The 25,456-nt window shown below is 45.7% G+C and overlaps 1 protein-coding gene across 1 annotated transcript in view; it reads left to right on the forward strand.

Moving 5' to 3' along the window:
• Positions 1 to 9,906: 9,906 nt before the first annotated feature.
• Positions 9,907 to 25,456, forward strand: part of SKAP2 (src kinase associated phosphoprotein 2) — a 166,057-nt gene continuing 150,507 nt past the window's right edge. The window contains exon 1 of the mRNA XM_090046706.1: positions 9,907 to 10,233. Coding sequence (XP_089902832.1) covers positions 10,185 to 10,233 — 49 coding nt within the window. The 5' untranslated portion in view covers positions 9,907 to 10,184. The remainder of the gene's footprint in view (positions 10,234 to 25,456) is intronic.

Genomic DNA, 25,456 nt, shown 5'->3' on the forward strand with positions numbered 1-25,456 from the left:
ACAGACTGTTCCAGACCTTGGGAGCTCGGACAGTAAAGAAATTCTTCCTTATGTCCAGCCTGAAACGGTCTTGCAGGAGTTTGTGACCATTCGACCTGGTCATCCCTTGGGGCGCTCTGGTGAACAAACGTTCCCCCAGATCCTGGTGGTCACCCCTGATAAACTTATAGGTGGCCATCAGATCACCCCTGAGCCTGCGCTTTTCCAGGCTAAAGAGTCCCATGGCTCTCACCCTGTCATCGTAAGATCTGTTTTCCTGACCTCTGATCATGCGCGTGGCTCTCCTCTGGACTCTCTCAAGCTTCTCCACATCCTTTTTGAATTGTGGAGCCCAAAACTGGACGCAGTACTCCAGCTGCGGCCTCACCAAGGCCGAGTACAAGGGCAGAATGACGTCCCGGGATTTGCTCGAGAAGCATCTATGGATGCACGCCAGCATTTTGGTCGCTTTACTAGCCGCAGCATCGCATTGGAGGCTCATGTTCATCTTGTGGTCAATGATGACCCCCAAGTCTTTTTCTTCTGTAGTGCTAACCAACGTAGCATTGCCGAGCCTATAAGGATGCTGCAGGTTTTTCCTCCCAAGGTGGAGAACCTTGCATTTTTCGGTGTTAAACACCATGAGGTTCTCGTCTGCCCATTTGCTGAGCTTGTCCAGGTCAGCCTGGATCACCCGCCTATCTTCTGGCGTGGATGCTTTGCCCCAAAGTTTGGTGTCATCGGCGAACTTGGCCAGTCCACTCCTAACTCCAATGTCCACATCATTAATGAAGATGTTGAACAGTATGGGTCCCAGGACAGAACCTTGAGGGACCCCACTGGTCACAGGGCACCATGATGATTGACTGCCATCAATCACAACCCTCTGGGTCCGACCACGAAGCCAATTTCCCAGCCAGCGGATCGTGGTGGAGCCAAGGCCACAACTGGGCAGTTTGGCTAAGAGGTGATCATGGGATACCAGATCAAAAGCTTTTCTGAAGTCAAGATATATGACATCAATCTCTTCTCCCTTGTCCAGGTGATAGGTCACCTGGTCATAGAAGGAAATGAGATTGGTCAAACAAGACCTACCCGCAACAAACCCGTGCTGGCTGTCCCTTAGAATGTTAGCCTGGGCCAGTCCATCAAGGATGGCCTCCTTAATAAACTTTTCTAAGATCTTCCCCAGGATAGAAGTCAGGCTAATGGGCCTGTAGTTAGCCGGATCCACTCTCCTCCCTTTCTTGAAGATCGGCACCACATTGGCCTTCTTCCAGTCTTCGGGCACTACACCAGAGCGCCAGGAGTTTTCAAAGACCCGTGCCAGGGGCTGGGCTATGACGCTTGCCAGCTCCTTGAGTACCCTGGGGTGAAGGTTGTCAGGGCCAGCTGACTTGAAGGTATCCAGCTTCTCAAGGTGTTCCTTCACGAGGTCAGCATTGATGGAGGGTAGGGGATCCCCCTCACCCAGATTTCCCTGTCCCATAGCAGGCATGGGCATCCCCTGTGACTGATGAAAGACTGACGCAAAGTACCTATTTAATAGGTTGGCTTTTTCCTGGGCGTCAGTTGTCAGTTGCCCCATCTGGTTTAGCAGGGGTCCAACATTGCCCTTGCTTTTCCTCTGGCTCCCCACATACCTGAAAAAGGACTTTTTGTTGTCTTTGATGCCTGAAGCTAGTTGGAGTTCAGTTGCAGCCTTGGCTTTCCTGGTTTGCTCCCTGCAGGACCGGACCAGCGCGAAGTAATCCTCCTTGGAGGTGAATCCCGTCCTCCATCCTTTGTAGGCTTTCCTTTTTAGCCACAGTAGGTCCGCTAGGTCTCTGGAGAGCCAGGGGGGCTGCTGTGCCTTCTTGCTGCCTTTCCTCCGTGTTGGAATAGATTTAGCTTGTGCACTGAGGATCGCTTCCTTGAGAAGCAACCACTCTTCTTGAACTCCCATCTCCCTGGGGTCATGGTCCCTGAGGGCCTGACCGACTAGCCTCTTGAGCTTGTCAAAGTCGGCTTTTCTGAAGTCAAGGACTTCTGTGTTGCTGACTGACTTGCCAGCTTTACGGCGGATGGTGAAGGTGATCAGCTCGTGGTTGCTGTCACCCAACTTCCCATCGATCACTAGGTCGCCGATTAGGTCATCCCCCGTAGCCAGTACCAGGTCAAGCAGCGCTTTGCCTCTCGTTGGCCCATAGACCTCTTGGGTCAGGTAGAGGTCATCCACGCATGAGAGAAAGCTTTGCGCCCGCTCAGATTTAGCTGAGTGATCTTCCCACGAGATGTCCGGGTAATTGAAGTCAACCATGACAACCCAGGTCCTGGAGCAAGCAGCCTCAGTCAGTTCCCGGGCAAACTCCTGGTCAAGCTCGGGACTTTGAGTGGGAGGTCTGTAGTAGACTCCCACCGTTGTGTCCCCTGTGCCGAATTCCCCACGAATTTTTACTCAGAGGGTCTCTAGCTGTCCATTGCAGTTGCCAACATCAGCTTGCAGGGACATGTAGCTTTCCTTCACATAGAGAGCTACACCCCCGCCCCTTTTGTCAACACGATCCCTCCTGTATAGGGTATAGCCCTCTATACCCGTGGTCCAGTCATGGGTGGAATCCCACCAGGTCTCCGTTATCCCAATGACATCATATTTCGTTGCACTGAGCAGGAGGACGAGCTCGTCCTGCTTGTTGCCCAGGCTCCTGGCATTAGTGTACAGGCAGGCAAGTGTGCCCTTGGGGGCTCTTGCCTTGCCCACAGATTGTGCCAGGGCTGGGGCAGGGGTGAGCTCCCTTAAGTGCCCCCTTAAGTGCCTTGGTCCGCTGGCTTTGCAAGGGCCGTTCAGCGGGCCAGCAGGGGCAGTAGTCCCCCCATCCCCCAGTGGGCTTAGTTTAAAGCCCGGTGGAGCAGGTCAGCCAGCCTGGCTGAGAAGAGCCTCCTCCCCAGGGGAGAGAGGTGGTATAAGCAAGATATTCCTGTACTTTTTCAGAGTACCAAATGATGAAATATGCATTTTTTCTCCTGAGCTGGAAGGGTGAAAGAATAGGTAAATATAACAACAGCCCCAAAGCCTCAGCAGTTAGTCAAAATGTTGCTTATAGTAAATGATCCAAAGCTCATTCTCAGTCTTAGAAGCTAAGTACAGACAGTCAAAAAGCCTGAGGCTGTATCAATTCAATCTTTTCAGGTTAGTCTAAGCTGCATAGATTGAACCAAGAAGCAAGTGAACAGAAATTCACTTTTGATTCAAGAAATGCAGCCATATGCCTTTGCTAGCCCAGGCCAGAAACCAGGGGGTGCTAGAGAACACCTCCCTGCTCAGCTGGAGCAGACAGCTTGGGTCAAGGCTAGCTTAGACAGCCTGCAAAAGGGGCTTGCAGGGGAGGTTCAAAACATTCTGGGATGCTGGGGGACTGTGAGTTAACTTGAATTTGGAGGGGATCTGGGACAGAAGTTCAGTAAGCTGATTTAACTTAAATCAGTTATGTCTGATACTACATCCATCCAGGCTTATCTTAAACTGATTTTGGCCATTTTTGTTAGGAACAGCCATTCAAAAACCCGAGCCTGAATTGATTCAATCTTTGCAGGTTAGTCCAACCTGCAGAGATTGAACTGATCTGCAAGTGACTAGACATTTACTTTTGAATCAAGAAATGCAGGCACATAACTGCAGTGGCTCAGTCTAGAAGGTTGCGGGGGGGGTGCTAGAGTGAGCCCTCCCTTCCCTCCTACGGTGCTGAGCTGAGGGGGGGCATGACCAGGTCCTGGCAGGATGCTATGATTAGAGTGGGCTTTAAACCCCCACCCTGGCCTGTACAGTCCCCAGCCAGGATATAACTGGACAGGGAAGGGGAGCAGAAAACTTGTGTGTAACTGCTGTCTCTAGCTTTTGAAAGCAGGTTATGTACACTGAAGTACTGTGTTACAGATTTGAACCAGTTTCGGATCACTTCCAAACACTTAACAGGGACAGAAGTTACATGTTAACTGGTTTAAGTGATCAGAAGGAGGTACCCCAGCCACACTCCCCCTCAGTCTCTGGGTCCAGCTGAAGGGGGAGAAGCCTGCAACAGGGGCTGGGAGCCAGGAGCTGGGCTGGAGTTCCCTCCTTAGTCTCTGGGCTGGCTGAGCAGGAGCCTGTACCAGGGCGTGGCTCTACCCACGGAAGCCAGGTGCAGAGCTAGAGTTCCCCAGCCTTGCTCATTCAGTCTGCCTGGAGACTGAGAAGGGGAAGTGGCTGGGGGACTTCATCCCAGCTCCCAGCTCTAGGAGTGGAGCCAAGCCTCAGTGCCAGCTACCCCCGTAGCCAGCCCAGAGACTGAGGAGCGGCATGGCTGGGGGAATCATACCAGGATCCTGGTTCCTGGCTCTGGTGCAGGGCATAGCCAAGCCCCAGTGTAGGCTTCCCTCTCCCGCTACCCTCAGCCAGCCTGGAAGCTGAGGAGGGGGCATGGCTAGGGGACTCCAGCTCTACTCCTGGCTGGCAGCTCCAGGTGGACAGAGTAAACCTCACAGTTCAGGCTTCCTCCAGGCTAGGGGAATCACACAGCTCCTGACTCTCTGCAGTGGCCAGCAGGCTGGGAGGCATGCTCTAGAGCTCCCTGCTACTTGTATGGGCCAGTGCAGGGATCTGGCTGTCTTTCCTGTTTGAAAAGTGAATGTCAGTTCACTTGCTTATCAGCTCAATCTATGCAGTTTAGAGAAACCTGCCAACATTGAATGAATTCAGCTTTGGGCTTTTTGCCTGTCTGTGGTTAGCCATACAAGTTCATGTGTAATTTCCACCCCTAGCCTTACAGTTCAGGACTTCCCAGCAACCACGTATACCTCTAGTTGGGAGCCTGCTTCCATCCAGCAATATGGGAAGGATGGGTGGTCATAGCCTTCTGATATCTGTTTGTGACACTCTGGGCACATCTATACATGTAATTAATGTGAAGCAATAAACTGGAGTTTATTGCTCCCACACAGCTGTGGTAGTATCTTAATGTGCACTGCTGCAGAGTTTTTTCCTTCATAGCAGGATGGTATTTCTATCTACAAGTACTATCCTGCTGCAGAGTAAATTAGTTTACTCCAGCCTAATAGGGACGCATGTGTAGACACCGAGACGTTTACTGCACAGCTAATTAGTCTACTGTGCAACAAATGTCTTGTGTAGATGTGCCCCTGTAATCCTTAGCTTGAGTTCAAAATCATAGTATTAAGGATCTCCAAAAGCCGTGTTGGAAGTGCGCCCCCACAGTGGCTCCTTTAATGTTTTTAATTTTTCTGCTTGCCCCCCCCGGTGCTCACCTCTAATTGGTGGCAGGGTCCTGCCAGCTGGGCCATTTGTTGCTGATCACTGGGGAAGTGAAAACGGCAGTGTATTTAAAACTTCTACCAACTGGGTGGGGGCAGGGGTGAGGCAAGCAGTGAAATGAAAAACTTTAAAGAAGCTGCTGGAGGGGGCACTTCTGGTGTGATTTACAGAGATCCCTACATATCATACCCACGATAAGAAATATTCAGAGCAGGTCAATGTTTATCAATGAAGTATTCGGTAAGGCAAAAGCACATTTAACAAGAAAAGTCCCAGAATTTTTTCTGAGCTCAAACAAGCAACTAAACTAATACCACACAATGACATGGAAGAGAAGTGTTTGATGTTGAGTGTCAGTATCTAGACTATACTTAAAATACTGATAGTGGACATGTGCATTGCTTGGCATCTCTTTAGTGATGTCCACAAATTTACTCTGTTCCATCAGGTACCTTTTAGCTTCAGGGGCATACAGTTTACCACCACAGCGCCCCAATGAATTGAAAAATGTATGCAAATAAGCAGACAGGGGTGTCATGGACTGGGGTCTAATCACAAGACCACTCTTTCTACCCTGCTCAGGAACCACCAGTACAAATACCAAATGATTTTTGAAAGCTTTGAAGATGTTTTTCCTCTGCAGCATGTCTTTCATCAGACAGGAAAACAGGAAGATTTCATGTAGAAATGAGGCTGCCTAATGCTAGAAAGGATGTCAAGCAGAGACTGACATCTATAGTTTCGACCAGCCAAAGTGTGAAGTACCAGCTCGTTTGAACTCTTTGAAACTGGCTGTTCTTAAAGAGCTGCAGCCATGTCATGCATTTGTCAACTTACTGCAAAGCTGGAGAGTGGAATTGGTTTAACTTAACTGGCAGGAGCAGATCTCAGCAAAACATTAATAATAGCAAAGGCACAGGGTCCAGTCAATGTTTCCTGAACCCTGTGAGGCTTGGCAGCTTTCCCTGAATATATAAGCAGTGACCTTAAGTATAAGGCACAGAGTGCTTCCATGTTTATGGTATTGACATTTAATAAAATGTCTTCTGATTTTTGTAAACCCATAAGCTTCTCTTTCTTTTGTAAAGTACTTTGAACAGCTCACTGCTTCTTCCTCTTAATGTTTGTAGAGTCTTTTGCCCCAGACCCTTTTGCCAGTCCCTGTAGCAACTCTTTTTTTAATGTTTCCTGAGAGCTGTAAAACTGTTTTGGTTTGAGTCTGCCAAATAAAGGCAGTCTGAAAGTAGTGCGCACACAGAGGTTTTAGGCACAGAACGGTTTCAACAACCCTGTGGTCTGCCTGTAACAAATAGTGCAGGGCGTGTGCACTATAATTTAATTAACTTTCCATTAAAAGGAAAACTAGAAAGCAAGAGGCAGCTGGAGGCAGGTCTTGTGCTCCTTGTCCAGCTGGAAAACAAAGTTTTAAGTGCGTGGCTGCAGAAAACTGGCAAATTCCTTAGAAAAAATGCTGAGTGTCATGGCATATTGCAAAATTCCATGTCTGCAATACAGCAGAGTCCACAGGGCCCTGACAGAGATGAATGGGAAAGTTCATTCTTCGTACAGTTATTATTTTAGACTCTCTGTAAAGTCAGGCAGACATTACTCCATGTGTTTACATTTGTTTCATTTAGAGTGATTTTTTTTAATCAGAGGGGAAAGAAGGGTGGGTGGCTACCAAAACTTGTTTGTGATCCCCACTGGGTTACAACCCAAACCTTAAGATCTCCTGATTTATATGTCCAGTTAGCCACAGTGATATGTTTGGCTTTCATGAGGCAAAAAGCTGTGGAATCCTCAGAAAATAGGCTAAGGTGGTTCTGAAGCCAGACAGGTTTCAATGAAGGGTCTGTTTTGCAGTATACCTCCTGTTAGTGGTAGATTTAGCCTTGGTTCCATTATTTTTAAATCAGGAACTCATCAAGACTTAAAATAGAACTGATTGACAGATCTTGCCAAAAATGTTTCAAGCAAGCCAAAGCTGTGTTGATAAGCTATCTTCAGGTGCAGTGTCAGCCCATGGAAGAGTGCTAGCAGATGAAAAGTCTGAAGAAGGGTATGGGTGATTAGAGTTTGGGAGATAGAAAATAACAAAGGGAACTTACTTCTGCTCACCTTCTGCCCTGACATTTAGGTAAAGCTCATACAAATGGTAAACACGTGGAATAAATTATCAAGAAAAGGTGATCTAGAAACAGACTACAAGAGTTCAAGTGACAGCCTTGACTTGTTTCTGGAACAGAAAGGGATTAGACCATAAAGTCAACAAAAGAAAGTAGGATAGGGTTAACCAGAAAGGGTTAGCAAATTAGGCTGGGTATCATTTTCTTTTGTTCTTTCTAACCTTATGGCAACCTCCCAAGGTCTGCCTATCTGAAATGTGTAATATCACATAGGGCTAAATAGCACTCCTTGCCAGCAATAGGGAGACAAACCCAACACAAATCTTTCCATGACATAAGACTAATAGGTATTTAACACAAATACAGAAAGGCAAGATTCACACACATACACACCCCATTTGATTTTGAAATTAGAGAACTGACATAAAGATCATTGGGCAACATTATACAGGTCAGTTAACTGCCTGAGCTTCAGTAAGCCAGCCATAAAATCAGGTAATAAAGCTGAATGCTCTGAAAACCCAGATGGATCTAAAAAAAGCTTTCTCGTGTAATTACAGGGGATGAAGGAGACCACCAAGGCCTCCGGCCAGGTTTACTCTATAGGCTTTGGCTGTCATGGCTACATCAGTCTGGGATTATGCCTTTTTGTAGTTCTACCTGACTCGGTTGTACCATCAGAGTGGAGGGAGGGGGAAGGAGGGGAGGATATGCAAAACTCTGCTTTTACTGGTATTGCTTTTGTTTGTGTTTCTAGGTGTGCAGCCTATAGATTTGCCTGTCAGGTTGCATCCACACTAGAAGTGCTGTTCTTGAACAGCATTCCTAGGCTGGTAAAGTGCTCCTAAGGTACACAAGGAAGTATTTGGTAGCTGTGTTGGTCTGAGACAAAAAAGAGATGCAAAACTCTAGAACTCGCGGTTCAGAGATGATACCTTTTATTAGACCAACTAAGTAATTGCAAATTTCATTTTTATTTTATAATATAATATAGAATATAATATAGAAAATATTATATTATTTTATTTTCTATTTTACTTCATTTTTGTCATTTATTTTCTACCTATGGGGACTTTTTGCCATCCTTAATTTTCCCTGAGCCTGAGAAAGGGCGTGTGCACGAAAACTTGCAGAAAAAGATAATATATTTTTTTTGCAATTTCTTAGTTGGTCTAATAAAAGGCATCAGCTCTGAACCAAGAGTTCTAGAGTTCTGCATTCCTGGAGGTACACACACACAGGCTACGAGATGCAAATTCTTCATAATCAGTTAGGCTGAATTTACACAGAGGCTTCCTCTAGGCCAGTGGTGCCCAGCATCTCAGCCCTGCAGGCTGGATGAGTGGCTTGGGGTTGGTCCGTGGGCTGGATCCTTGTCTGTAGGCCCAGTCTCCTATTCAGAGCCAGTCTGGTGCATGACCCCAGATTAGGCTACACTGGCGGGGCCAGGTCATCTGGCTCCATGGGCCTACCTGGAAGTTTGGCAGCAGGAGAGTAGTGGCAGCAGTGTTCACTGTCTCTGCTCCCCTGCCACCAAATTTCTGGACCTGTGGGGAGCCCCCTGGGTGGATGCCATGGTTGGGCAGGATGGAGGTTGAGCACCATTGCTCTTCACCTAGTGACTGCTGCAACCTCCTGCCAGGCCACCAGCTGCTGAGCGAACGAACTCCTGTTATCTGCCTGGTCTCACTGGACCAGGCAGGGATGGGGTGAACCTGGCCCAGCCCTGCAGGAGACCTCCGGCTGTGTGTGCTGGTTAAAGCATCCCTGTGGTGAGAGAGGTCAGAGAAGACACAGCCAACTCCACCTGGAAAAGGGACATTTGGCACAGGCTGTTCAAGGACCCCCAGGAGGGAAAGAAGGCAGGGAGAATATAAAGGATTGTGATGCAACCAGACCCAGAGACAGTGAGGAAGACAGCAGCAGGATCAGCAGCAGCAGAAGTAAGCGCAACTGTGACAAGGACACAGAATGAACTAAGAACGTAAACCCTAAATCGGGGTTTGGACAAGGGGCTGCAATTGAGGGCGCAGGGGAGCGGGTGCATTTATTGTAATGGGTGTGCAGTTTTTTAAATGTGGTTTAAGGTGTGTGATGGAAAGTTTTGTGCTGTAGATGATGTATGTAACTATAACGATATTTATTCCCCCCCCCCAAAAAATAAATCCTCCCACATCCTATGGGGCAGGAGAGACGGGGGCATCCCAGCGCCTCAGTGCTGCTGCCCGGCCCCACCTCGAGCAACCTTTCCTCCCCCCACGGCAGGGAGAGGGCTGCTGCCCGTGTCGTTAGCCCCCTCCCGCTTAGATGCGCGTGACCCCAGAAGGCAGAAGAGAATATGGGACCTCCCCCGAAAGACGAAGCGGGCGGGGAAAGAAAAACAATTATCCAATCATAGAGGAACTGTCGGGAGCAGCTCGATCAATAGGAAAGCTGATTCCCTCCCTTTCGGGCGAAGGGATGACGGGCGCCATCTTTGATCCAAGCAAGTGTTGGTTGCCTGGGCGACGCCTTCTCCCTACCGCCATCACGTGCCGGCCGCTGGGGCGGTGCTGGGTCAACCCGGCAGCGGCTGGAAGCCGGGTGCTCCGTGGAGAGTGCGCATGCGCAGCCGCGGAGCGGGGAGGGGCCTCCAGCCCGGGGCAAGTGGCTTGCGGACAGACCCCGCCCTCTCGCGCCCGGGGCGCCGGTGACTTCCCCCTGCAGTGCCGGGCCGGGGCGGGGCTGTGCTTCCTGCCTCCTGCGTCCCGGCTGCGGCCCCGGCCCCCACCCCCGCCCCCGCTGCGCTCAGCATGAGCGTCTCTTCCGCCATCCCCGAGGACATCAGCAGCCTCCTGGCAGGTAACGGGCGGGGCGGGGTGGGGTGGGGTGGGGGGCGCAGCCGCGCTTTGTCCGGGCTGTCCGCGGCTCGGCGCCGCCTCCTGCCTTTGAAAGTTTCCCGCTAGCGGAGAGAGGCGGCGGCGGGAAATGCAGCCTCCGGCCGGGCTGCAGCAGGGGGGCGTCCCGGCGCGGGCTCAGGTGCAGCGCGCTGTGTCCGGACCTTCCCCGGGCCCGGGGCCGCTCGGAGGAGGCGGGGGCTGGCACCGGGCAGAAGGCGCCGGTGGGGAAAGGATGCGTCCCTTGCAAAACGGCTGCACCTCGGCGCAGCGTCTCGGGACTTGTTAGCTCTGCAGACTTTGCATGCGATGCCTGTCGCCGTTGTTAGCAGACAAGTGTTGGTATTTGCATGGCAGTGCGGAAGTGTGCAATGCCCACCGGGTCCGGAGCGATGTCTCATCACAAAAGCCTTCTAAGGGTTGTGCCCGGAAGAGAAACTTTAAAAGCAATGTATTTCCTTCCCAGCTGGTCCTTAATAGGGCTTTGTGTTACTGCTCACCATTGAGTTGCACGCTTGACTCTTTTTTTTTTTCTTTTAAAATTACTTAAAAATCAAAATGCACGAGCTGAGTGCTTGGACAACTTCAGTATGAGGGTGAGTATCGTCCTCTGGTCAAGCGCTGGAGCATGTGCGGCTGTTCCTCGCTGCCGCCAACATCTGTGTGACTGGTTACAGCTGCTTTATTCGACCACGTTGTTCAACTTTCTGCTTCTCAAACTAGGAAGTTCAGCCCAGGGCGCCTGGAGACGAGGCTTCCTTTCCAGAAGTTCTTGGAACCCACATCTCCTATTCAGCGCTGGTTCAGTTCAGCACCTCTTACTATTGGGATACTTATTCAGGTGCTTGATACTAAGCACTCAATTTGAGGAGAAGAAAAAGAAAAATCGGACTCGGAAAGCTTCAGCCTGTCTTCAAAATGAGAGTAGTATCGATACAGGGAGAAATTGTAGGGAAGTCACTAACAGTTCTGAAAATATTGTGGTGTACCACACCTCCCTCTCCCACAGCCTGTTTTCTTTTCTTCAGTAAAAAGCCATGTGATAGGTTTCCTTCTTGCAGCCTGTCATGTGGGATGGCGAGAGGCTATCAGCCTTGTAGAAACAGCCTACTTTCCACTCCCAAACCTGGACAATTCCTGGGGGCCCACACAGATGTTTTTTGGAGTTCTGCAGGAGTATGAAGGCCATCCCGATGGAAGTCCACCATCTGCCTCAGCTGTCTCTGGCACTTGAACCTTTCTCTTCTACTTGGCTGTGCTGTTACTGGTGACATCCCATATACACAGAATGTTAGGGAGTCATTTCGGGAGGGTCTCATTGATTACAGAAGCATTATAACGTACAGGTCACTGTATGGCAGTATCCCCTGAATCTGATTAAGTCCTTCTAGCTCTTCTAGAACAGATGCCCACACTATTAGTAATGCCCAAATCAAAGGATAGAAAGTACTGAAAAAATTACTAGTTGCAATGTTTTTTTTAAACAACTCTTCTAATTAAGTACTATAAAATATAAAAAAAAAAAAAGTGAAAAAATATCTAACTGTCTAACTTTATGGAATGCATGCTTGCAATGTAATGTATAATATGTATTCAGTACTTTTAAAACTTATCCAGTTAATTGAGCTTCTGGGCTGAGTAAAATATCTGTGCAGCTGAGACATGCGTCTGTGGGTTGGACAGGATTCATAACAAATATAGAATGGCACGGGGAAAGTAATAACTGGCCTTTTTTTGGCTAATTTACTGGCATGTGTCTTTGCTGAATTGGACAAGGGGAGAAAAAGGGCTTGTCTACACTATGGAGCATTGTCATTATATCTGTGTTAGCAGAGCCCCCTAGTGAAGATGCAGTGTATGCTGAAAGAAGGGGATTTTTGTTGGCATAGTTCCACCTCCCACCCCTGAAAGCAAAAGCCCTGTTTATTGGCATAGCTGTGTCCATAGCAGGGATTTTGCTGTTTAGCTTAAAATTTGACTAATATTCTTGTATGACAGGATCATTACTATTAACATTCATCTCCCTCCTGCCCCAAAACATTATGTTAAAAAAACTGTCTTTAGGTTGCAAACTAAAAGACCTGGAAGTTGAGAACTACCAGAGTTAAGGTTGCACAAGAAAAATCAGTCTCCTCTCTTGCATGTATACATTATAGTGTACTCTTTAATCATGTGATTATACAGTATTTTTGCACAGAATTCGCGTCTCCTTCTGTATGAAGGATTACTGGTGCTTGAGAAGAGAAGCAGCTGTATTTAGTGTTATATCTTCAGCTTTAAGTTAGTGGCTTTTGCCTTTTTTTACTTCACATCAGACAAAGAATGCAGGGAATATGGATAGTATTTTTTTTCCTGATGGCATTTTCTAGAATGTTTGTTAATGTAATGTCTGAGTGGCTTGCAAACGTTACTAAATTTGTCATCACTGTGAAGTTGGAGAATATTATTTATCCCCCTTTTTCTCAGTTTCCTCACCTGTGGCCTCAACCATGTCTCTTACAAGTTAAATCGGTTGCAAAGCTGGATCAGAACTCATATGTTTGTTCATTTAGGCTAGGGATGTGAAACACATAGGGTCCTCCAGCCTGGTGCTAGACTTGTCTCTGGGGGCAGTAGTAGGCTGAATGGCATTAGGGAGCACTGGGGATTAATGCAGCTGTCACTTGCCCCACCACTGTTGAAATGTGTCTGCAGTGGGGCTTCAGAGCCCAGAATTCAGTGACAGCCAGGAATTTAGGGGCAGGGCCTCTTTCAGGAGTCCCATGCTGTGTATTTGGCACCCCAGCTCTATCTAGTTGGTACTCTTTTTTTCACCAGTAGTGATTATGTTGTCTTAATGTAGTTGTAACTGTTCATCTTTTCTTCATATCAGACTTCAGATGAGGAACATGAAATTTGTGGCCAGTTATGAAAAGTTTGATCACATAGGAACTCTGGCCAAGGCAGGGTTAGAACCAAGTTTGCCAGAGTGGCAGTCACTTCCCTTTAACCACATGACCTATCTTTCTTTTCGTGCTCTCATTATCTGCAACCCTTCCAAGTTCTGCAACAAATGAAGTAAGTATCATACCAACTTTCTCACTCACTGTATAATACTGATTGTTTTCCAGTGCACTGTCCATCTAGAGCACTGAATAAAGCAGGAGCCCTGGTGGGGAAAAATAGTGTGTGCAACATGTGATTAAAGGCAAAATTAAGGTTGGACAGGAAACTCCCTAACTTTTGACTCCTTTATTAGGTACCTAACATAGCTTCTGCTGTGTGCAACTGTAATGATTCTAGTAATCGTGTATTAGTGGAGCCTACATTTTATGCAGACTTTGCAGTTACATTACTTGGCACTAAAAGAACACTTCTTTTAGGTTGTGAGAAGACTTACTGTAGTAACATGATAGTTCCAGGGGATAGTTGTCCAGTGGGCATGCACTTTTTTTTCCCCCTTCCATTCTCTTCTCTGAGTGGGAGGCTGAGTTCTTTCCCCTGGCAGTACCTTGAGGGAGACATTAGATCCCTCCAAGCATGTGCTTGGCTTATATTACGAGTGAGATTCCACCCGTGTGCTCTCTCTCCTATTCCTCCATTTCCCTTGGAAAGTGTGCGTGTGTGTGCGTGCCTTGCCCATTTGCCTCCAAAAGGCAGATGGACCATAGGAGTGATGGGTGGGATTTGTTCTGGGGAGAGGGAGAAGAGGGAGGCTATTTGTTCTTGCCTCTCCTGAAACCATCTCTACTTGGAGTTCCCAATGCATTGTCTTCTGATAATGCTACTTTGGTGGCAGCGTGTGGGCCTGGTGTTAGATTCTATTCCCAGTTGCTATCTGGGCGTACTACTAAAATGTTGCTGTTTTTGCCAGTTTCCTTCTGTTGCTTGCATTCTTCAAAAATGTATTTCCCAGCAATACTTCAACAGAATTTCATTGTTTAAAGAAAAGTCACTTTGCCAGCCTGAGGATTTTTGCCCCATTGAAATTCAAAGGGATTTTGCAAATACGAGAGGTGTTCACACTTTCCAGAAAGGTCAATATTTTGTATAGCAAACCCTCGCTATTTGCTGGTTCGACATTTGCGGTTTCAAATGTTTGCTAATGCTGAACCTGCATCCTTAAATAGATTCATAGATGTAGGGTCGGAATGGACCTAAGTAGATCTTCAAGTCTGACCCCCCTGCCCTGGGCAGGAGAGAATACTGGGCTCATATGACCCCAGCTAGGTAATTATCAAACCTCCTCTTAAAGACCCCCAAGGTAGGAGCCACCACCACATCCCTTGGAAGTTTGTTCCAGATCCTAGCTGCCCTGACTGTGAAGTAGTGCCTTCTAATGTCCAGGCTGAACCTACTCTCCAACAACTTATGGCCATTATTCCTTGTTACTCCGGGAGGTGCTCGGGGGAACAGGGTCTCTTCCATTCCCCGCTGGTCCCCCCTGGTAAGTTTATAGACGGTCACCAGGTCCCCTCTCAGCCTTCTCTTGTGAAGGCTGAACAGGTTCAGGTCCCATAGCCTCTCCTTGTAGGATCTGCCCTGTGGTCCCTGGATCATGCGAGTGGACCTCCTCTGGACCCTCTCAATGCTGTCCACATTCCTCCTGAAATGTGGTGCCCAGAACTGGATGCAGTACTCCAACTGTGGCCTGACTAGTGTCACATAGAGGGGGAGGATCTGTGGATGCATAACAAGGTGCATTTAGCCTTACTGACCGTGCCCATGTTCATTTTGGAATCGATGATGACTCCATGATCTCTTTCTGTCTCTGCTTTTGAGAAGGGAGTTCCCTAGCCTATAGATATACTGCTGGTTCTTACTGCCCAAGTGCAGTACCCTGCACTCATCAGTATTGAATTCCATCCTATTTTCATTCACCCACCCCTGTAACCTATCCAGGTCCAGCTGTATCCTGTCCCTCCCTTCTAGTGTGCTCACCTCACCCCAAATCTTGGTGTCATCCGCGAATTTGAACAGGGTGCTTTTCACTCCCTCATCCAAGTCGCTAATAAAGAAATTGAACAGTGTGGGCCTGAGGACAGCTCTGGGGGACTCCACTGCCCACATCCCTCCAAGTCAAATGTGACCTGTCTACCACCACTCGGGGTTTGGCCCCTCGGCCAATTTGTGATCCATCTGACTGCATAGGCATCAATGCCACAGTCCCCTAGCTTTTGAATGAGAATGGGGTGGGAGACAGTGTTGAAGGGCTTCCTGAAGTCCAGAAAAACTACATCCGCTGTGACACCTGTGTCCAATGATTTTGTGACCTGATCCTAGAAGGCAATCAGGTTGGTCTGACAGGACCTGCCCCTAATGAACTCAGGGATGCTGGTTGTCCCTGAGCATCATCTCCCCTGCTGGTCCTTCCCAGATGTCCTGGATAGTTTTCTCAAAGAGCTTACGTAGGATCGAAGTAAGACTAATGGGCCTAGAGTTGCCCAGGTCTTCCCTCTTCTTTTTTTTTGAAAATGGGGACTTAATACATTTAAAGGAATTCCTTGGGAGCTCTGTGCTTGCTGCCGCCGTGCTCCTGCCATTGCCAGTGCAGTCGTGTCCCCTCCGACCCCCGCAGCCGCCGGGGGCACAGCATTCATGAACACAGTGCTTTATTCGTGGGTTTTGCCATTTGCGAGGGATACAAGAGTGTATCCCCTGCGAATGGCAAGGGTAGCAAATTGTAGCAGCAGATTCTGGCCACCGATGGTGTTGGTTGGAAATGTCTACTGAATTTTAAGTGCATATGTGTTTCATAGTTTCTAGGGTCGGAAGGGACCTGAGCAGATCATCTGAGTCCGACCCCCTGCCATGGCAGGAAAGAGTACTGGGGTCAAACGGCCTCAGCAAGATGTTCATCTAACCTCCTCTTAAACACCCCCAGGGTAGGAGCCAGCACCACTTCTCTTGGAAGCTGGTTCCAGACCCTAGCCGCCCTGACCGTGAAGTAGCGCCTCCTGTTGATGTCTTACTGGTAATTTTACTATTGGGGTTTTACTTCAATTATTTTAGTGTTTAAAAGGTCGCATCAGTCAACTATGCATGGCACAGTCTGTCTCATCGCTGACTTCTGTACTACAGTAAGGCATAGTTTCATGTTTTATAGCAATTTATGAAGGGATATCTTTTCTAGGCTAACATTAAACAGTTATGAAGAGAGTAATGAAGATACCTATTCCCTCTATTTGATATCTACTTCTCTCACTTCTCCAATTGTATTTGTTGTGCCACTGAACAAAAAAACTTAGTTGCAGTCTGTTAAGTTTTTGGGGCTGATCTTATTCCAACTTTTATTTGATAAGAAGTACTTAGGCTTCTGAGTGTATGAGTGTAGTGCTCCTGTACTGCTCAAGTCCTGAAAGAAGTTAAGGTTTCTACTTTTTGTAACAGGCCTTCATCTTGGCCTTAAGGCTGAGTCCCAGAGAGCAGGAAAGCCAGATCTATCTGCTTGTTGCAATAACAGCCTTTTAGGCTTGAAGCTTAGATCCAAAGGTGTCTAAGTGCTATTTAGATGCCTAATAGCTGGGAAGAGATCTAGTCTCATCTTTCTGATTCTCTTTCCTAACAACTATTAATCATTCAGTCTTGTTGTTTTACTAGTTTCCAGACCTCATTTCACTTGACTGAAATTTCTTAACCTTTTTTCTTTGAATGAAACAAAATGTATGCCACTCTTCACAAAGCTGTTTCCAGGCACTAGGCTGCTTGGAGGTAGGGTTGGGAAGAAGGGGGAGATGCATGATGCACAAAATGGTGGATCTTCTGCATGGGTTAAATAAGTTTAATTTATCAGATTTAACTTTTGCCTATAGGCATGGTACTGAGAAACAAGCTATCTTGCTCTTGCCTCCACGTCAGTTGTTGCTGGATCTGCTCCTTTGCTCCCCCATCCATCACAAACAAAATGCAGCTAAGTAGAAAGTAATCTTTCTCCATTACTTTTAAAACTGATGTGTAGTTATTTATTGCAATGCATTGTTCAGAATGGCATTGTTGAAATTAATGTTCATTCATTATGGAAGAATTTAGTTTTACAGAATAAAACATAAGGATCATATACACATCTGAGGTAGACATATACTTAGTGTATATTAATATATACATTGATAGTAATCAAATGAGACTAGACAGTGTGGTAAAAAGCCAGACACAGGCATTCCTGGTTAAAAATATAAATCCAGTGATTTGAAACATAGTTTGACTGTCTCTGTCATAAATTTGGCAATGTGTCATTTGGGTGATAAAAATGGCATAGGCTATTTTATATATACTCATTACTCACTTGGTTTGTCTTTTTCAATTAACATGGAGTTTGTCTTTCTTGTGTGGCTGAGTTTTTGTTTCTTTCCCAGTCGTATGTCAACAAACCATAATAGATGCTGTTTATGTGGCATATAGTATAAATCTTGTATTAATCCTTAATGTTGTTTGTTGTGGTTCTTTTGGAATCACTTTGTAACCTGATCTTGATTTGTATTAGTATGCTGCCCCCCTCCCCACCCCTGCCAGCTCCTACATCTTTTAGAACCTGCTCTTTAGTCATCTTCTGAGTGTAGGTAAGGGAGGCTTAGCTCCCTGAATAATGAGATTAAAATTCTGTCCTGAATATAACTTTGCCATGCCCTAGGGAGGGGTGCACTGATAGAGATTTTTTTGGGGTCAACACCAATAGCCGATTTTAAAGGAAGCATATTGGCTGATACTGATCCAGTTTCTGATAGGCAGCTCTTCATGCCCTTGCAGTGAGGGAGGGAATGGGGCTGGGGCAGGGGCAGGTGCTGATCAGCCGGGGTGGGGAGGGGCTTGAGACAGAGCTGCAGGTGGATTGTCTGGGAGGGGGTGGGAACATGTACCCCTGGGTCTGTGTGGTGTGAGGCAGGCTGCAGCTGCAGGCTGAAGCCGGGGCTGGGGCAGGATTGAGGCATGGCATGGGGGGTGGGAGGGAGGGAGCGGGGGCGGCTCCTGCTGCTGCATGTGGCTCGTCTAGTGCTTGTCTGGTGGTTCCCACTGCTGCTTCCACTGCTCGTCTGGGAGGGCGCTGGGGGAGGGTGTGCCCCCAGATCTGCTTGGGGGCAGGCTGGGGCCTTCCACCACACCAGACTTACCAGCTGCATGCAGTGCTCCACGCTGCTGGCTCTGCTTCTCACTGCCTATGTGCTGCACTTTGTCTGCACACGTGCATGGGCATTTATCGGAGAAATTATCGGCTGCATCGTGCCAGTTTCCAAATCAGAAATTTTTCTTCATATCGGTGTGGACCAGTGTATCACTGTACCTCTAGTCTTCGGTGCTTGATTTCAGTTGAGAGCTTAAGGAATCTTTGTGTGCTTGCTCAACAAATCACTGAGGGAAACTGCTGGATATTTATTTGTTATCAGTAAATTAAGTTTATGTTGGTGACATTTTAGAAAAAATAGGCTTGCTTATGGTGCTTTAAGGTAACTTGAATTGCTCATAAAGAATGTATGTGGCCAAAAGATGGTCTAAATATTTGCTGGTCTATATTACTGTGTTATTTTCAGCTATGTGTTTTATAGTGGCAGGTCTGTCTTCATTCTTATTTGGTAACGGCTGTTTTGTTTCTGTATAAATATAAATGGGGGAAAATGAAGCGGCTTAGTAAACTCTGGGTTGAACTTCATGTTGGAGAGAAAAGCCACATCTTCAAATGATATTGCATAGATTTCTGTTCAGGAGATTTATAGTGCAAATGGATAGGTCGATGCAGAGCTGGTTGTTCAATACCTTGTTTTTAGGCCTGCTCCTGAAGAGTGGATTGGGTGTGAATTCTGCAGTCATGTTGGTTAACTGCTTCCTAAAACTACAATACAGATAGGTGAGAGATGCATGGTTGTCCATTTGAAGCTAGTCATATTTGCAAAGTACGTCACCTAAAGCAGTGGTGCCCAGCCATCTGGCTCTGTGGGCTGGATGAGTAGTGTGGGGTAAGGCTGGCATGATCTAGTGTGCAGGGCTCTGTTATCCAGCCTATTGGAGATCCCCACAGGTCCAGAAATTTGGCAGCAGTGGAGCAGCTATTAATGCTGCTGCACCCCTGCCACTTTCCCCAATGCTTTGGGGAGTTCCGTGGGCTGGTAGCACGAATCTGGCCTGTGGTTCAGGGGTTGAGCAGTGATCCTCAACCTACAACAACCCATTGGCTGGACATGCCCCTGAAGTGACTGGATCTGGCTTCTCCCCTCCCCTTTGGCAAATGCCGCTTATTTGGCAATATCCCTTCCACCTGACATTGGCAGCTACCTCCTCCTCTCTCCCCTTTCTCCCTTGCTGGAGCAAAGTAGCGTCCCATCACTCTAAAAGTTCGAGTTCCACTGGCCTAAAGTGTTTTTGCAGGCAGTACAGCAGATGGTTACTACATTAAGTAATGCACTACACAAGTAACTATTTTGAGTTTGAAATGATTAATAAAATGCTATCTCATTGCCTGAGTTGCAGTAGTGTGTTAAGATAGCAACAGTTTTTTGAGATTCGAGAGTTTATATATTTTTTTTCCTTCAAGTTTTCTTCTCTGTATCCTGAAAAACTCACTTGTATAGTTTTTATGCATGAAATAGTTCTTTTTGACTTTCTGAAACTCATCAGAGTATGCTGTTTATATGTGTGAGTGAGGTTTTTAGGAATAGGGCTTTGTTTAATACTCTGTACAGTTTTTGATAATGGGCAAAGTTGTCTGAATAGGCAGTTTGAAATGCTTGGGCTTTGCACACGTCTTTGCTGTATGTTTACCCTGACAATTGAAAACAAAAGTAACTTTTCTATACAAAAGATGTAAAATCAAGTCTTGTAAAAATAGCCTTTGTGTTTTTGATGGACTGGCAGGATTTAAGCAAAACGCAGTATTACAGCTGAAATGGACAGTATCATTTTAGTCCATTTTCCCCTTATCAATTTGTAGCATATATTGTCAGATAAATTTGCAAATTGGTTCTTTTCAGTTCTGTATCTAACATTCATTTCATCATGCAAATACTTTCTATAGAGCAGTGGTCTCCAAAGTGGGGTGTGTGCAAGACGATCCATTGGGGTGCGGGAAGAAAATACCAGAACTTCTATTTTATATTTTATATTTATATAAATATACATATATTGGGGTTGCCTGCTCAACTTTTTTACTGATAGGGGTGCGTAATCAAAAAAGTTTGGAGACCACTGCTCTAGAGCACACTTCATAAAATAATGCAGTTCATTAACTGTGAATAGTAGGAAACCAAATGTTCACAATTCACATGAATATGTTTAAAGGCCTTGTCACATGGGACACTTGGAACATGTTTTATTTAGGTCATAGTAAGCCTTACCTGTACCATACTAAAAATTAGAACATGTTCTGAGCAGTTGCACGGTAGTATTTACCATGATCTCTAACATGATTTCCAGCTTGCTGATCCAAGCTGTGAAACTGTATTGAGGTCTTGAACTGTGTAGTGTAAACAGAGTTTTTAGAAGCTGCAAACATGGGGAGCTTGGGTCTTGAACTGGCCCTGGTGTTGTCCTGGCATTGGGATTGGTAATTAGCTGATGTAGTGCAGGGGCTGACTCACTGGAGTTGGTTCAAGACTCTGGCCCTGCATGTTTGCCGATCCTAAAAAACATGTTTGTGCTGCACCAGGGCTGGTTCAAGACCAACAAACACTTTACTAGGGCTGGTTGAGACTCTGGTGACAATTAGATGATTGTTGGTCCCATCTCTGGGACTGCAAATTGCTCATATTATTTCTGTTGAGTTTTTGGACGATAGCAGAACACATGCTATTTAATGTCATCTGGAGATATTTCTTCCGTGAAAAGTCCTAACTTTGCCACAATAAGATAGCATTTAGCATATGTTTTACTGCTTGAATATGTGAACATTTGCATTTTAAGTGCAGTTAACTTGCCTTAAATTTAATGTGTGACATGGCCCAAAGTCTTTCTCTAAAGGTTTTTGAAATAGCATGGCTTTTCCAGATCTGGTTTCCTTTCTGCTGAGGGACTCGATTCTCCTCATTATGATAATGCACACTAGCATGCACATTATCTCTCAGTTGTCCATCCTGACAGTGTGCAGTAGAAGCAGCGAAAACGTATGACAAATGACAGAAAAATGCAACCTGTGTTTTGTTGCATGCAGCACTGTGACTGACAAATTATGATGGTTCAACTATAAGCCCTGTTTTAAAATGTTTTTTTTTTCTCTCTTGGATTAAATCTATTGTTTTGAAATTAAAGCTGCAAACAGAAATTCCTTCATATACCAGACTGAGTCAGTCACTGTGTTTCTTAGTAATGGGGTTTACAATTAGGACCTTTAGATCCCCATCCCCAATCTCTACCACTTCAATTAGTGTTATTCCTTAGTGGACCACATAATAAAGAATATGACTCCTGGTAGATTACACAACTGTTTTGTAGACAGCAGTAGAAAACTCAGGATCAGGATTCTTGGTGAAATTCCTGTTTTTGAGAGTGTGCTAGTGGTTAGAGTAGTAGGTATCATTATGCAGATTTGGCTTGTTCAGCTTAAGATTCAGCGGATAAGATTTGTATCTGTCATTGGAGAGCTGAGCTTTCTTCTCCATTTCAACAGAAAAAGAGTGAGCAGCCATTTAGTTTGGTTGGTTAGAGCAGTGGTCTCCAAACTTTTTTGATCGCGCACCCCCATCAGTAAAAAAATTTTTGAGCACGCACCCCCATCAGTAAAACAATTTTTGAGCATATACCCCCAATATATGTATATTTATAGAAATACAAGTTCTAATATTTTTCCCTGCACCCCAGTGGATCGTCTTGTGCACCCCACTTTGGAGACTACAGCGTTAAAGCCTGGTGTAAATAACACCAAAGTTGCGGTTTCAGTCCCTGGTTAGATGATCTCTTGGGGTCCTTTCTAGCCTTACTTCTTTATGATAACGGCTCCATTATTTTACAGCTAATGTTACTTGACTCCCTTCTAAAAGTAAGGATATAAGGCTAGGCTTAAAAGCAAAGACCGTACATTGCACAGAAACATAAATACAAACACTAGCGAGGAAAAGATGAGCTTGGATCACGGGGCTTTCTGGGTTCTAGAGCAATTTACTGTCGGTTTTCTATCAGGTATGTGCAACGTAGTGATTGGCTCCATGAAGCCATGCAATGGAAATTAATTTGTTCCATATGCAAAACTTTCTATACAATAATGAACGATTACCAAGTTTGAGCATGTGTTACCTTACTTTAAATAACCTGTATTGTAATCTGGGCACTGAAGGTTCTGTATTCGTTGTCATACATGTACAAGATTTGCCTTAGCATTATAGTAGAGAACTTGACCTTTTTTTGCATGTATACAGAGCATGTGTTTGTCAGCTCTGTCTCTTAATATCAAGTAAAATACTTCTTAGAACCTCTGGGAGCTTTCTTTGCCAAAAATCTGTTTTGAATTGACTTTCTGCTGGAGCACCTCTGAGTTTAAACTTGATCCTTTCTCTGGGCCTAAGGAAGTGAACAGTGATACAAGGGGACTAGTAACTTGCTCTGTGGCAGTTTTACTTTGGTAGCTATATGCTTGCAATCTTATGGAAAGGAGTTGTCATTCCCTAGAGAATGCCCTCCCTTCCTGTCACTGCTGTTTAGAAACCAGTTTTATTTTGATTTTTTTTTTTTTTCTTGAGAAATCTCTCTGGACTTTCACCACAGGGGGTAGAAATGAACAGACATATATATCTTGTTCCCATATGATGGAAAGCAATGTTTTCATCTCTGCTTTCTCATTCAGTTTCGTGCAAGAAGGTTGCGTCACATCAGTAGTACATTTAGTCCTCAGTAGGGATTGGGGTTCACTGTATATCCCAAATCAGAGATTACATTTTATTGGTCATTTGGGAAATGTAAAAGTTTTATAAACCAACATTATTCTGGTTTTGCATAATCTTCTTAATCAAGATGCTGTAATTGTGGAGTACAAACAGTACTCTAGTAACTCAGGTGTTGGAATTTTTGCTCAGCAAGAAGTAAGATCACCTGCAGAATTTAATGGAAGGCTCCAGAGGACTACTGTAATTAATTAGATAAAGGGCTTGAAGGTAACTTTGTAAGCATTTTAAAAATAAATGTGACTTATAGTACTAGTCTTTTGTATTTTGCTATGTAGATAGCACTTCAAGCTGATAACTTTGACTAAGCAAATATCTAAAAGATAGGGGCAAATATTTTCCTCCTCAGCCAGCTCTTCCAACACGTGAAGAGTCATTTTCATCAGCAGTCCCTTGCAATGAAAAATGGTTGTCTTCTATGAAAATTCAGACCTACAGATAAAGCATAGATGATGAGGCTGATCTGGGATTGACAAACCCTGTTGCAATATGGACACATGTTTCTGTGCATGGTGGTTGGGTCTGAGTTCTTGATTCAGTCCGTGACATGGTTTCTGTCACTCCTGCTTTTCCATATTTTGTTGTCCTAATGTTTCAAAGTACTGAGATCCTTGCATTTGGGTTTGTCCTGGATGGTAGTCTCCCATGAGTTGGTGCTGATGTTGTATTTTTTTTTTTTTTCAAGGTTGCCTTGAGGATGTCCTTGAAGTACTTCCTCTGTTCTCCTCTTGAGTGTATGCTTTAATGAGCTGGGAGAATAAAACGTGCTTTGTGAGGCTGGAGTCAGAAATCAGATGTCTGGCCCAGCAAGTTTGTTGTTGGATGGTCATTGCCTTGATGCTCATGGTGTTTGCACGTGAGAGGATGCTAATATTTATGCATCTGTCTTCCCACTGTATTAAAAGGATCTTCTGTAAATGGAGTTGATGATACTCCTCCATAACTTGAAGTGTCTCCTGTATGTTGTCCACTTCTCAGCTCCACATAGTAAAGTGGGGATCACAACTGCTTGATTAACCATGAGCCTGGTTTTTGTTCTGATATTACAATCTTTGAACACCTATTTCCTAAGGTGTCAAAATTGCACTTGAATGTTTGAGATAATGTTAGGTTTCTTCATCATTGTCAGCCTTCTGTGAGAGAGGACTTTGGAGGTATGGAAAATACTCAATATTTTCCATAGTTTTGCTATAAATCTAAATGATCAGAACTAGGCATTGTTCAGTAAGAGCTTGTTGATAGAGGACCTTAGTCTTCTGAATATTAAGTGTCAGTCCCATTTTCTTGTATGCGTCAGTAAAGACATCAACAGTTACCTGAAGGTCTGCTTCTGAGGTGAGTGCATGCTGCAGCATCGTCAGTGTACTGGAGCTCGGTAGTTGAGGTCAGGGTAGTCTTTCTTTTGGCTTGGAGTTGGCTGAGATTAAACAGCTTATCCATTTGGTATTTTAGCTCCACTCTGACTGGAAGCTTGTTGGTGATCAGATGCATCATCACAGTAAGGAATATTGGGAAGAGTTTTGGAGCGATGATGTAGCCTTGTTTAACAATTCTGTCTTAACCTCAAAAAGGGTCCGTGATGGATCTGTTACTGAGAACCATCGCTTGCATACTGTCATGGAGCAAGCAGAGAATGGTGATGAACTTCAGTGGGTACTTGTACTTCAAAAGGATCCTCCACATTGCTTCTTGGTTGACAGAGTCAGGCTTTAGAGAGGTCAAAGAAGGCCGTGTAGAAAGGTTTATGTTGTTCTGGCATTTTTCCTGCAGCTGGTGAGCAGTGAAGAAGATGTCAGGTGTACCTCTTAATGCCCTAAACGCACACTGAGATTCTGGGAAGAGCTCATTAGCAACTGGAAGGGGATGGTGCAAGAGGATTCTCACAATGATCTTTCTTGTCGTGGACAGCAAGGTGATCCCTCTGTTATATTTAGATTCATAGCTTTTCATAGACATTAGTGCTGGAAGGGACCTCAGAAGATCGAGCCCAGCCCCCTGCCCCAGGGGCAGGAAGTCAGCTGGGGTCATGGGATCCCAGCAAGATAAACATCCAAATTTTGTCTTGAAGGCATTCAAAGTAGATGCTTGAACCACCTCCGATGGCAGGCTATTCCAGACCTTGGGGGCTTGGACAGTAAATTCCTTATGTCCAGCCTGAAATGGTCTTGCAGTAGTTTGACAGTTCAACCTTGTCATCCCTTGGGGCGCTCTGGTGAACAAACGTTCCCCCAGATCCTGGTGAACACCATAAAAAAATTATAGGTGGCCATCAGTTCGCCCCAGTGCCTGTGCTTTTTCAGGCTGAAGAATCCCATAGCTCTCAGCCTCTCATCATAAGGTTTCTTTTCCTGACCT

This window comes from Crocodylus siamensis, chromosome 5 (assembly GCF_052110815.1).
Source record: "Crocodylus siamensis isolate JL-2025a chromosome 5, ASM5211081v1, whole genome shotgun sequence".
NCBI classification, from domain to species: Eukaryota; Metazoa; Chordata; order Crocodylia; family Crocodylidae; genus Crocodylus; species Crocodylus siamensis.